We start from the raw sequence: 12,289 nt of genomic DNA on the forward strand, positions 1-12,289 counted from the left end.
GATGATAGATAAGGCATGATAAGAGTGTGATGTATAAGCCACAACCACAACTCTCCACCATCGCCACCACACCACCCTCCACGATTGCTACTAGCACTCTCCACCACCGCCACCTCCACCTCCTCCGTCGCCACCACCGCAACCGCTGTCGCCCCCACCACTGGCACCACTGTCATTGTCGTCATTGTTATCGCACTGCCACCACCACCCACCACTGCCACTACCATCATCACCTTACACCACCACCACCGCCTCCACCACCTCAACCGTCATTGTCATCGCTGCTACCACTACATACCGCCATGACCCAGCACCACCACTACTTCCACAACCACCTCCCTCCGTCGCCGCTGCCACCACCACCACCACCGCCACATCCAATACTGCAGCAGCTGCCACCCTAACCACCACTCAACATCACCAATGCCACCTCTACAGCCTCCACCACGACCACCACCCTCAATCACCGCCACCACCATTATCGTGGCAATTTTGGCCGGCACCGCCATATTTACCACCCATTAACACCATCTCCATTTTTTTTGATCCATCAGAAAATTAACGACAAGAGAAAAAAATAACTACGAAATGTGCAAATGATCCCTCAGAATGAGGATCTCCAAGTCTCAGGGCGGCCTCCATCAGACACCAGGCAACCGTTGGGGAAGAAGCCCCTCTTCTAGCCAACCAATCCTCTGGTTCTTTACACTCTTTACCAATATTGCTCAACATCACCGACCATCGTCGTCCCAACAACTCTTGAATCTCATCCATAATGGGGAGGAAAAGTATGCTTTTGTCGTCCTCCAAAGCTTGAAGAAGCTCCTTGCAATCCACATTAAAGTTTACCTCTCTATAGCCTCTCTCCCGCACAACTCGCAGGTCATGTTTCAACGTTGTTGCTTCGGTTATCAAAGCGGTTCCTCCTACCTGGAATCCATGGAACCCAAACAGCTAGTTCCCTTGTGGGTCTCGAATAATTCCGCCCCATCCCATGCACCTGGCCTCGCTACTAAAGCTACCGTCCACACACAGGTCCACCTTTTCTTCCGGCGGCGGCTTCCAGCTTCTGCACATCCAATTTGCGCCATCGCCCCTCTCATTCATCTCCATGAACTATTCCATGTCATCATGTTCATGGCATAACTACACCACCTTCATTTTTATAATATATACTATTATTCAATATTTCACAAAACATATTTATATTAATTTAAACAAAATGATAAGTTATACAGTGTGTTACTAAACGCTGTATAGTTTAAAATTTTATCAGGTCTTATACTATCAGGCTTTATACTATACAACATACCAAACATGTCCTTAAAGTACTCATTCCCATACTCGTGTTTTAAAAATTTATCAGCACCATTCTTATATCGGCGTGAGTAACAATTTAAATGCATATACCCATAGAAATAAAAGTAGCGTGGTGGATAGTTTTGAGAAGTAATGTTTTTAAAGAGTATTTTAGTTTTTTCAAATTTTAAAAGTGGAATAACTAAATGTAGGGGATGAGAATAACAATTCCCATTTTTAAATTATATTTCAGTGCGGCATTCGGTTAGTTCATATCTCCAAAGGAAAACTTACAAGGTTGGGACCCCAAATGGGGTAACTCCCGAAGAAACTCATCTCCAGCTGAAAATTATCCTCCTTATTCACAATACTCACATCATTCTAAGTGTATGTGTGTAATAGCTTTATTTTAATTTTTAAGTGACTGTACTTGTTTACTTTTATAAGATACCTTCAACTTCTTTTATCTAATTATGTAGACATTATTATTGTTCATGGTTCTCTAATTTTCTTGACTTACTTTTTTTTTATGAGAATGATACTTGATGCCTGAAAAGACTATATTTTACACATTAAGCAGTTTTTTTTTTACCATTTTTCATTCCCTCAATTTACACCCTGAATCCGAAACACATACAAATGGCAAAGTTTATTTTACACATTAAGCTGCTTTTTTTTTGGGTCAAATATTTACCTATGAAACTGACTTTCAGGTTACTAAAAATGGGTTTGGTTGGGCCATACATTTACTTAAATTGGTTGAACAGAAATAGATAATTAAATTGATTGTCCTCGAAGGATAACTCAAGTAGTAAGAGCTGATGACATATGAGTTGAGGAGAGAAAGGTTCAGCGATCAATCCTTAGCAGAGAAATTTAAATGTTTACTGATCTACCAAAAAAAATACTTAAAATTGGTTGAACCAATCCTGGACCGAGTGTGGGTTTTTTAATTGTTCAGAACTAGTGTTGGTTGAACAAATTCTTGAACCGATTTATAAATTGGTTGCACCACCTGATGGATCAAATTAGGTTTACAAAATCAAATTCCATTGACCAAACTCGTGTGATTTGGTTTTTGTGCATAACATTTTGTTTGATTCCACCAAAGTATTTAAACCGTGATCAACCCCAATGTTTCCTTTACAAATTTGGAACAGATACTCCATCATACCAACTGTTATACAATGTTATGTATAAATATAATTCCGTGTAATAATTTTTACAATATCAATGAACCGAGTCTAACTTGTATAACATTTTCCACCTTTCCACTCACCATTCCCAAACTACTTCATAATGTACCAATAATAATCCATTTCATCTTCAGAGCTCCCAAACATAACCCAACCTAAGAGAAGAGTGTGTAATTATCCCATGAAAACATGGGTTGATGGTTTAACTTTTGGCCTTGTCAAACAATTCTGAGCTCAAGGTTCGGATATCCAGCTTGAGCTTTGTGCCTTTCAAAAAGAACTTGAAGTGCTTCCATAAACTGAATTTGGACTTTGGCAACCTGAAACGAAAGCAAAGCGATAAAAGTTGAAAAGTTTAGTGATATGTAGCTCGAATATGTCAATACCTTGGCAACTTGTAAAATAAACAGAAAAAACAAGAAGGGGGGACAAAAGTAACAAAGGAGAGAGCAAACATTTTAACTTAGGAGAGATTATAAAGTTAGAAATTACTGAATCATAAAGAGTGTTATTTAACATAAAAGCTGCATCATAGTATTAGTGTATACCTCCTCAGTCGTTGGTTCTGGATTTTTGTTGAGCTCAATTGGCCTACCCACCACCACATGCATAGGATGTTTAAATGGTATTGGAGATCTAAACAGAAGAGATGACCCGTGTTAAGAATAAGGTCCAGAGAAGTTTATTGAAATACGTTCGAAAAAACTTATATATAAGGTATCAGTGCTTATTTATAAACTAATATGAGGAGCATAGTTCTTTTCATAAGCTTAAACAAAAACTTGCTAAGTGGTTATACTATAAAATAAGGTTAAATGAGCTCTTCCGAACGCACTAGTAAACTTCTTTCGTCATGGAAAACCCACTGGCTAGTAAAATTAGGAGTTAAAAGAGATCAAGGAGCTAAAGGAGATCAAAAGAAGGACGCAACTTGGCATATAAAAGAAATACGCACCCAAACATTCCCCAGAAGTATATTGGGGTGAACTTGATAGCCCTTGCAAACTTCAGAATTAACTTCCCACCGGGTTTCCACCACTTATAGACATCTGACTATAGCAAAGTTGAAACAAAAGGGTCATGGTAGTTAATTTGAATGATCAACGATTATGAAAAACGTAAATTAGAAACTTAACAGATAGGCAGAGTGATACACCGGTACATTTTAATTTAACATCATTGTGAATCTAGTGCAAGGAGTCAGAAAATGCTGCAAGATGGAAATGAGAATAGAAGAGATCTCTGAACCAGAAATAAATACCTGTCCAAAGCAGAAAACTGGAACCAAGGGTTGCCCCTTCGCCATTGCCATGCGGATAAATCCTCTTCTAGCCTTGAGAAAGGCAATCTAAAAAGCAGATAGTTCATAATACTGTTAACCTATATGTTAATATAAATCATGTAATGGAAATAGCGAGGTTCATATTTAACCCGTTTAAACCAGCTTCTGCAGGTTAAAGGCAGCCAAAACCAAACCGCAAGAAAAACCAACTTTACAATAACCAGTAAGGTAGAGCCACCAATATATTAACCTATGCAGTGCTCTAAACCTGAGTATAGTTCGCTGTTTTTTTAGGCTTTCAGTGACCGCAAGGTGTTTATTTACTTATCAGACATAATGCAGTTCAGAATTTATTTAAACATATGCAACTCATAGGGTAATTGAACCCAAGTACTTGCTTAACAAGGGAGGCTTGTCAACATGTTACTGAACTTGTCATCAATCGTAATCCTTTATGCAAAGGACAATCAACATTTTCAGTACTCAGTAGAAGAAAATATATACACATAAAACATTGACTAAAGAAGTGAAAAACAATGTACCTCAGAACCACGCTCCATGAAAAATGTTTCTTGCACTCCACCAGGTATTAAGATGCAACTGTAGCCTGCATCCAACCAGGAGCTAAAGTTTTTCCTTGTTGCTGGTGTTAGACCCAACCATGTCCATATGTGTCTCAGAAATGGCGTGTAAAAGACCTATTAGTCAATTGTGAAAGAAAAATCATTTAAATTTCATCCTCAATAACCTTCATAACATTAACATAACAACAGGGTCTCGGGTAAAAGCCTTACTGCACTGCTAGCAAGAACTTTTATTTTTGGAAGAGGCATAAAACCTGTGTTGTTTGCTAGTGCAACAACTCCAATTGGCAAAACCGAATGTGGTTCATAACCAAAAACTGCATGAAGAGCAAACAACTGCTAATATCAATGAGCTAGTAACAAGAAAATGCAAATAAAACAGGGATGATCACATTCATAAAAAAATTTCAAAACTATTGTAAATTGTTAAACTATTGGTGTTGTAACCAAATATTATGACTTATTTGTAAATGAAGTTGATTCCAAATGAAAATCTAGAAATTGAGTTGGACCGAATGATAAGCTTGCTTAAAAATTTATGAACATAGTTTTGATCTACCTCTGCTCAAGGATAGGCAAGAAATCATTTCGACGATCAATTGTGTTGAATCTTTAGAGTTTAGTATGAAAGAATCAACTTCATTTACAAATGAGTCATAATATTTGTTTACAACACAATTAGTTTTGTTTGGGCGGATTATTTGGCACTATTATCACCTACCCACATTTCAAACCAGCTAGTCAGCTACTTTTTAAGTTTAATAATAATTTCTTAAATTACCAGTAATCACAATGCTCTAATTAATGCCAAACCTTAATTACCATATTCACATTTGTCTAAACACATTTAATCGATGTAATCTAATAAAGTAAATTAAATAGTTAGTCAGCAATTAAGAATACCAACATGGCACTCAATTATATACTATGGTCCCCTTCAAGATTTAGGACAAAGAGATCCTTTTTCACATATGTCACCAAACACCTATTATGAGAATGATGATCTCAAGTCTCAACCTCCACCTTTGCCATGACCCTTTCTTCCTAAATTTAAGCCAAATTAAGACCAAACTTACAAAAATAAATAGAATAAGCGTTTAATGGATATACACTGTCATACACCGGCATCCAATCACACTTTGTCACATAGGATGAATTGTTATATTTGCTTTTAATTTTAATTAAAATAAAAATATATTTTCTGAGTTGACAGAATTCAATTAGATGTCTGTGTAAAAATTACACTGAGAGCAGTGCACAATCCTTTAATTCATAGAATAAATAATACCTTGCGGTTTCAAGAGGAAAAATCATCTCTTCAAAGGGTAAAAAAAGTGCAAAAAATGCAACATAGATGCATTTATCTAAAAAGAAAACTCAAGTCAAAATTGGATCAAGAGTTCAGTACATACCATAAGCACGATCAGGATTGAAGGCCTTTATATCCTCTACATGAAGCGTGATCGGAAAGTAGCTACAAGCATGCTTACATATGTACCTGAAAGAAACACACCCAAATTGATTCAGACCCAGAAAAAGGAAACACCCAAACGCAACATAGATTCCTTAATAAGCGCAATTTTTTGTATTAGGTATAAAGTACCTGGACAATTTTCTACCAAAGGTGCTCTTTTCATCAACAGGAATCACCATTAGCACGAAAAGCAAACCAAAAACCCTGACACATGCACAAAGCAAAAATCAATTCAACACTTCACAAAGAGAAACAGAGCTATGTGAACATGTTTACAGTGTGAGGGAAAGTGAAGAAGAACGAACAATAGTGCTTTGGAGAGAGGAAGGAAGAGGAGGGAGAACAAGATCAAAACGCCGACGAGATGAATAGCTCCCAGCCACAACGCCAGCGCCAGAAATGACGATGTCGACGACGACGAGTCGGCGAATTCTTTGTTTCCGACGAACACCTTCTCCTCCGGTTCGCCGGAATTCCGCCGGTGATCCTCCGCCGTCTCCGCCGCGATCTTCCCGCGCTCCATTTTCTGATGGAGAAAGCGAGGGAACGATACGGTGCGTTTTGAAGCGCGGTGTTGTTGTTATTATGAAGGAACCGAGGAGTGTCGTGTAAATCGAGGAAGATGATAGGGGTGAAATCGTCAAGTGGGTTTGTCTCGGAGTTTCCAGCTACTACCTACTTTAAATGTCATTTATGATTTATGGGTTTGGCTTTTTCTGGAAAAATCAAACCAAAATGAAAAGAGTTTAAGAAAACTGAAGAGGCATGAGAGTTGGATAATGATTAATGAGGGAAGTTATAGATGACTTCAATTTTAAGTGGTTCATCTACTATTAATGTTAAAGAAAAAATAACAACTATTAATAATAAGTTATTTTACGAAATGAGTGGTTTGTTTAAGTAGTACATGTTTGATTTTCTTTTATATGATAGTGAGTTTGAGTCTTATAGATGAAAAGACTTTTGTAAAGAGAGTTGAATTTATTGTGATGTTAATGTTACCGAATCAAACAAAACTGCTGTAATAAAAGATATATATGTAAGAAAAAAATTCAGTTGTTTCAAAATTGATTTCATCATGTTACATGTAGCTATAACTTCCCTCTAGCTATAACAGTATAACTTCCCTTTAAAACCTTTACAAAACTTCATTTATAAACATTTAATCGTTTTTAACGATATCATCACCAATTCTGCAAACCATATCATGTCTCTTGTCAAATTGTATTTTTTGGATTCAATTTGTGCTCTTATTTTTATGTTGTTTAGCTTACTTATCATTAAATCAACACCTAATTAATATTTGTTCGATCGTTTTGATGTAATTAAACGTTTTAAAAAATATAAAGTTTATTAAAATGTATTGGTAATATCTAATTATATTTAATTACCTAAAAAATGGTTCTAAAGACAAAAAAATGGTTCTAAAAGACAATAAACGTTTTTAATCGATTATTATTATGTCACTTGAACAATATTAAAATATATATTTTAGTACATTTTCCATATATTTCACTTATGCACATTAATTTTTTAGAATAATATATTTTACATAATAGGAAAAATTAGATAAACACAACTATTTAATTTAGTGCTGTAACCAAAAAACTATTTATTTAGTGCTATGCAAGATACGTGCGTTAATAAAATATTGTATCGTGTTCAACGTTATTACTATTTTATTTGATATGCATATAAAATAATATATGTAAGGCAAAACTTTTTCGTCGTCATTTATATTTGATTGAACCGTGCAGGCCGTCCAAGGCCAAAACCATTAAGTAAGGACTTTAGGTTTCTAAAAATAAATTTACTTTGTAAAAAATGTCCTAAATTTATTTTACTAAGTCATAAAGGCCCAAAAAAAACATACGTTAATTCTAAGTAAAAAAGCCCAAAAAAAAGGCATCACTATAAAATTTATTTAGACCTTATTTAATGTTGGATTAGCCCTGAAATCGTGATGGTGAGCAACCACGTTTCATAATGACATATGGGTACGCTCAGTGGCGGATCCAGGACCCCCCGGCCAGGGGGTTCAAATTTTTCACATGAACACATCGGTAAAAATATAATTAAAAACAACTTTAATATTTTTATACATCAGAAATTATACAAGTCATAGTTGTCCTCTACTTGATTTCATATTATGAAATCGTTGAACAATTTACACTAACAGTAGCAATTCTTTTCTCCCCTCAATCGAAGGAAAACTAAATAAAGTTAAATCTTACATAAAACTTGCAGAAATATATAAAAGCGAATTTCTCTTATTATTTTACTTACTAACGAAAATAGCAGCCCAAATAAGTAAAAATAGAGGAAAAAGTACCTGTCACTTGAAATTTTGTATCTGCAAATATTTATGTATATATGCACATGTATATGTATGTATGATTCATTAATATTTATGTATATATGCACATGCAAAATATCTTAGTTTAAATTGACCAACTGAGGTGAGAAATCTAAACTGAAAACACCAGAAAAATATATTATTCTCATTGAACGTTTCCAATTCAGTAAAGATTAGATAAATGAATAATTTGATTGTCTTCAAGAATTAAATAACTAACTCGAAACAGAAAAATTGAACAAAGGAAGCATAATTTGAGATTGAACTATTTTGCATACGATGATTCTGATTGCAGTTCCCACATCTCAGTTGGGTGAGACTTAGGGTAGCGAGAGAAAGAGGATGAGTGGCTGAGTGCGCGTGTGTGTGAGAGAGTGAGAGGAGTAAGTCTTTAGTGCAAATAGGTGCAAAACTTAGTCTACTAGTGTAATTTAAAAATTTCAGGGGGTTCAAAAAATATATTATATAGGGGTATAAGTGCAAAAAAAATTTGTTCAGGGGGTTCAATTGAACCCCCTCACTTACAAGTAGATCCGCCCATGGGTACGCTTACCTGACATGTGTCCTATTTGGCCGTTTGTTTTCCCTAGAGCATTCATTCACAATGTAACAATGATATATACACACCTCCTTTTTTTATACACTTCATTTCCACCTATTTTTATTTCTATCTCTCTCCTCTTATCCTCTATCATATCTTATACTTTCTCTCTCTTACTTTTTTTTTTCTTCCTATCTCTCTCATCTTCCACCTATTTCCACCTCATTTAAGAGGTGTGAACATAACTTTACTCATTCACAATGAGAATAGTTTATTTAGATTATTTAGCAATGTTTTAATGATTCTTCTTCCCACTTAAGATTGAGAATATAAGACCCCGAGGGCTAGTTCAAGTGATAAGAGTTAGAGGATATAAGGGTTAGGTGGGATAAAGGGTGAAGGGTCCAGGATTTTAACCCTGAGAATTGACTAATTTATTAACATTACTCACATTTACTTATAAAAAAAATTAATATTCAAATTAATCCATGAATTTGTAGCGAGTTTGATTTGATCATTAATTAAAAAATAAAGGTAAAACTCTCCAGAAAGTTCACAAGGAAAAACACATTTTATATGAAGCTCCGAATTCATACTACTTTTTTATTAGGAAGAATTGGTTACATTAGCATCAGACTATCATAGCTTTAACTTATCACCAGTCTATCAAGTATTTAAAAAACTTGGTGGATCATAGCACTCGGAAACCTCAAGCCCTTACGCTCTGTTTGGTAGAGAAGAGAGAAATAGAGAAGAAAGAGTAGAGAAGAGAGAAGATAAGTAGAGAGAAATATGTAAGAAATAGATTGGATTTATAGGTTGTTTGGTATGATATAAATAGATGAGAGATGGAGAAGAGAGAGTAAGGTGGAATGTAAGAAATGTCTTTTTTATCCTGAATTTAAAAATATTAAAAACTGAATGACTAGAGTGGTGTAATTGTTTAATGCAATGGTATATTTGACAATTAATGGTCTGCAACCCAAATCTTCTCAATTTGGAGAGATGAAAAAAAGTAGGTGGGACCCACAATTTATATCTCTCTCTACTCTCTCTTGTTGATACCAAACGCGGGTAGAATCACTTAATCTTTGCTAACTCCATCTGCAACATCTCTCTCTTGCCTATTTCTCACCTAACAAACAAAGCGTTAAGGAAGAATAAGGATACTATGTCAAAGCCTCAGTTTTTTTTATGGACAAATGTTAATTGTTAGAAATGTTATTAAATTAGCTCTCCTCAAGGTTCGAACTCTGGACCCTTCACCAATGTTTTAAAACTCGGCTCGGTCATCGACTCGGTCGGAGTACTGAGTCACTGGTCGAACCAGTGGGCCACATATTCGATTGCTTGACTCGGTGTATATCAAAAAAATCATAAAAATATATCAAATGCAATATAAATTAATATATAATTAATAACATAGTGGTGGTGCAGTGGTTAGGTTTCCTCCGTATTTCCTCTATGGCTTGTGTTCGAACCCTCCAGACACCATTTTTAAACATAATATCACGTTTTTTTCTACTACATACAAAATGTTTCCGGCTGAATTAAAGAAACAATTTGAAAGCCCAATGTGTTAAATAATTAGGTAAACGGGCTTCCACATATGGCCCATCATCAACAAATTAAAAAAAAATTAAAAACATGAAAAGGGTGACTCGCCGGTTCAATCAAAAAACCGGCCGAGTCACCAGTTTGATCATTAAACTGGCCGGTTCGAAATGGTTCTAGCCGAGTGGCATGCACAATCGATCTGAAGTGAGGCTCGGACCGGTCAGGTCACCGAGTTCCGGTCCAACCGGTTGAACCGGCCGCTCCGAGCCGAGTCTTATGCACAGAGAGTGTAAATTTTTTTTGCATGATTTCATTTAGATTTTATCAATTTGTTAACTCATAATTAAATTTAAATTTAAAAATATATATAAAATGAAAAATGAATGCCATTCATTTTAAATTCATTGAATGCATATATAAATTTTGTTACGGTATTATGAATTAAATTCATCATTTGTCTTTAGTCTTTACCCATTAGTTAATTATGAGATGGAAGCTCATAAATGTTTTCCCACAAATACAAAGACCATCAGACACTAAAATATCATAAATTCCATCGCATTTGGTTATATCAAAAGTATAAGTTTTAGTGGCTATAGTCGAAGTTTTAGGAGGTTCCTCGCTGGCCTTGCCTTCGTAAGGCTTTAAAGCCTTGCACACATACGGAGGCCCTGGCTCTAATTCAGCCAAGTGTATTTCGTTACCCTCATTATCATCACTCTCATAAGTGACCCTCAGCTTTCGACTACAAGGCTCATTTTCGACGTAAGCTACTTTCCCTTTCTTAGGCAGCTTGTTGTACTGAGCTTTTTCCGTCTTGAGCCTTTCGACCTCCCTTACTCTATCAGCCAATTGAGCCATGTCTCTGACATGTTGAGTATAAATTTTCTTCCTAGTTGGATACTCTAGCCCTCCAGCGGGCATCATTACTAACTCATGTTCGGGAACTTGAGTGAAACATCTCGACGTCAACTGTCTGAATCTATTCAGATAGTCGTCTATAGACTCAGCCACTTCTCGTTTCACACTGGCTAGTTCCTTCAGGCTGACCTTACATTCGCCCCTGAAGAATTGTTCATGGAACACCCTTTCTAATTGAGCCCAAGTGTGGACTGAATTAGGTTGTAAGGTCGTAAACCACGTGAAAGCATTTTTCGTCAGTGAACTTGAAATATATTTCATTTTCAAGTCCTCATTGTTAGACAAGTCTCCGACCTCAATCTGGTATCTAGCCACATGCTCAACAGTAGACTCGCCGGAGTTACCTGAGAACTTAGTAAATTTGGGCACTTTCCAGCCTCTGGGTAATTCCACTTCTAAGACTAGACTTGGGAAGGCGGAAACAAAATGAGGTATGTTAGCAAAACCTACATTGAAACCATGTTGGTTCAACAGTTGCTCTACAATGGCTGCTATGTTTTGTTGCGCCCCGTAATTGTTTTGTCGGATTCTTTCCACCATCCTATCAGCATTTTCATTCCTATTAACCAACTGAACGTTGCCCAAAATTTGACCAAGCCCTTAGTCAAAGTCATTTGGCTCAGGTGCCTCATTTTGTGGCGGTGGTGCAACATATGGAGGTGGAACCTCGACTGGATAAGGCTGAGGGCCTAAATTGCCCCCTTGATGGGGAACATTTTCGACAGGAGGGTCCAGCGCGTCGGAAATTCGACCCATGGTGTTATTAAGTTGTTGGTGCACTGGGTTAAACACTTCACCCATTTGTCGAGTTAGCATGTGTACCATCTCATGGTTACTATCATCGACTTGTTGTCTAATAGCCTGTAGAGAACCAGTGTTCATGCCAGTCGTAAGTGATTTTAAGTGAAAAAAAGAAATTTATTTAAGTTTGCGAACTAATATAATATGTTCTTTTCACTTTAAGAAGTATTTAAACTGTTTGAATATAAAATATTTCAAAAATAAATTAAGGGCATTTTTTACCATGTTAAATTTTTAAGATGGTGTTCCGTTATGTTCCCTTCCGCTCCACCATTTTC

General features: G+C 36.1%; 2 protein-coding genes across 2 annotated transcripts; both read right to left on the reverse strand.

The window, feature by feature from the left end:
- Nucleotides 1–2,467: 2,467 nt before the first annotated feature.
- Nucleotides 2,468–6,530, reverse strand: LOC130714578 (diacylglycerol O-acyltransferase 2D-like). Its single transcript, XM_057564485.1, has 9 exons — nucleotides 6,141–6,530; nucleotides 5,965–6,039; nucleotides 5,774–5,859; nucleotides 4,572–4,678; nucleotides 4,320–4,475; nucleotides 3,757–3,843; nucleotides 3,451–3,548; nucleotides 3,044–3,131; nucleotides 2,468–2,815 (listed from the first exon to the last, which is right to left on the reverse strand). Exons 1-9 carry the CDS (start codon nucleotides 6,356–6,358, stop codon nucleotides 2,714–2,716), a joined length of 1,017 nt encoding a protein of 338 aa, XP_057420468.1. The 5' UTR covers nucleotides 6,359–6,530; the 3' UTR covers nucleotides 2,468–2,713.
- A 4,233-nt stretch (nucleotides 6,531–10,763) lies between these two features.
- Nucleotides 10,764–11,750, reverse strand: LOC130712479 (uncharacterized). Its single transcript, XM_057562309.1, has one exon. It carries the CDS (start codon nucleotides 11,748–11,750, stop codon nucleotides 10,764–10,766), a length of 987 nt encoding a protein of 328 aa, XP_057418292.1.
- Between the last annotated feature and the right edge of the window lie 539 nt (nucleotides 11,751–12,289).

This window comes from Lotus japonicus, chromosome 4 (assembly GCF_012489685.1).
Source record: "Lotus japonicus ecotype B-129 chromosome 4, LjGifu_v1.2".
In the NCBI taxonomy this organism is placed as follows: domain Eukaryota; kingdom Viridiplantae; phylum Streptophyta; class Magnoliopsida; order Fabales; family Fabaceae; genus Lotus; species Lotus japonicus.

What these genes read in the sequence shown, in the direction of transcription:
- LOC130714578 (XM_057564485.1), bottom strand. Translation starts at nt 6,358, where the DNA reads ATGGAGCGCGGGAAGATCGCGGCGGAGACGGCGGAGGATCACCGGCGG. An exon ending in TTTGGTAGAAAATTGTCCAG is followed by an intron (nt 5,860 to 5,964) that starts GTACTTTATACC and finishes TGTTTCTTTCAG; the next exon opens with GTACATATGTAAGCATGCTT. An exon ending in AAGTTCTTGCTAGCAGTGCA is followed by an intron (nt 4,476 to 4,571) that starts GTAAGGCTTTTA and finishes ATTGACTAATAG; the next exon opens with GTCTTTTACACGCCATTTCT.
- LOC130712479 (XM_057562309.1), bottom strand. Translation starts at nt 11,750, where the DNA reads ATGGTGGAAAGAATCCGACAAAACAATTACGGGGCGCAACAAAACATA.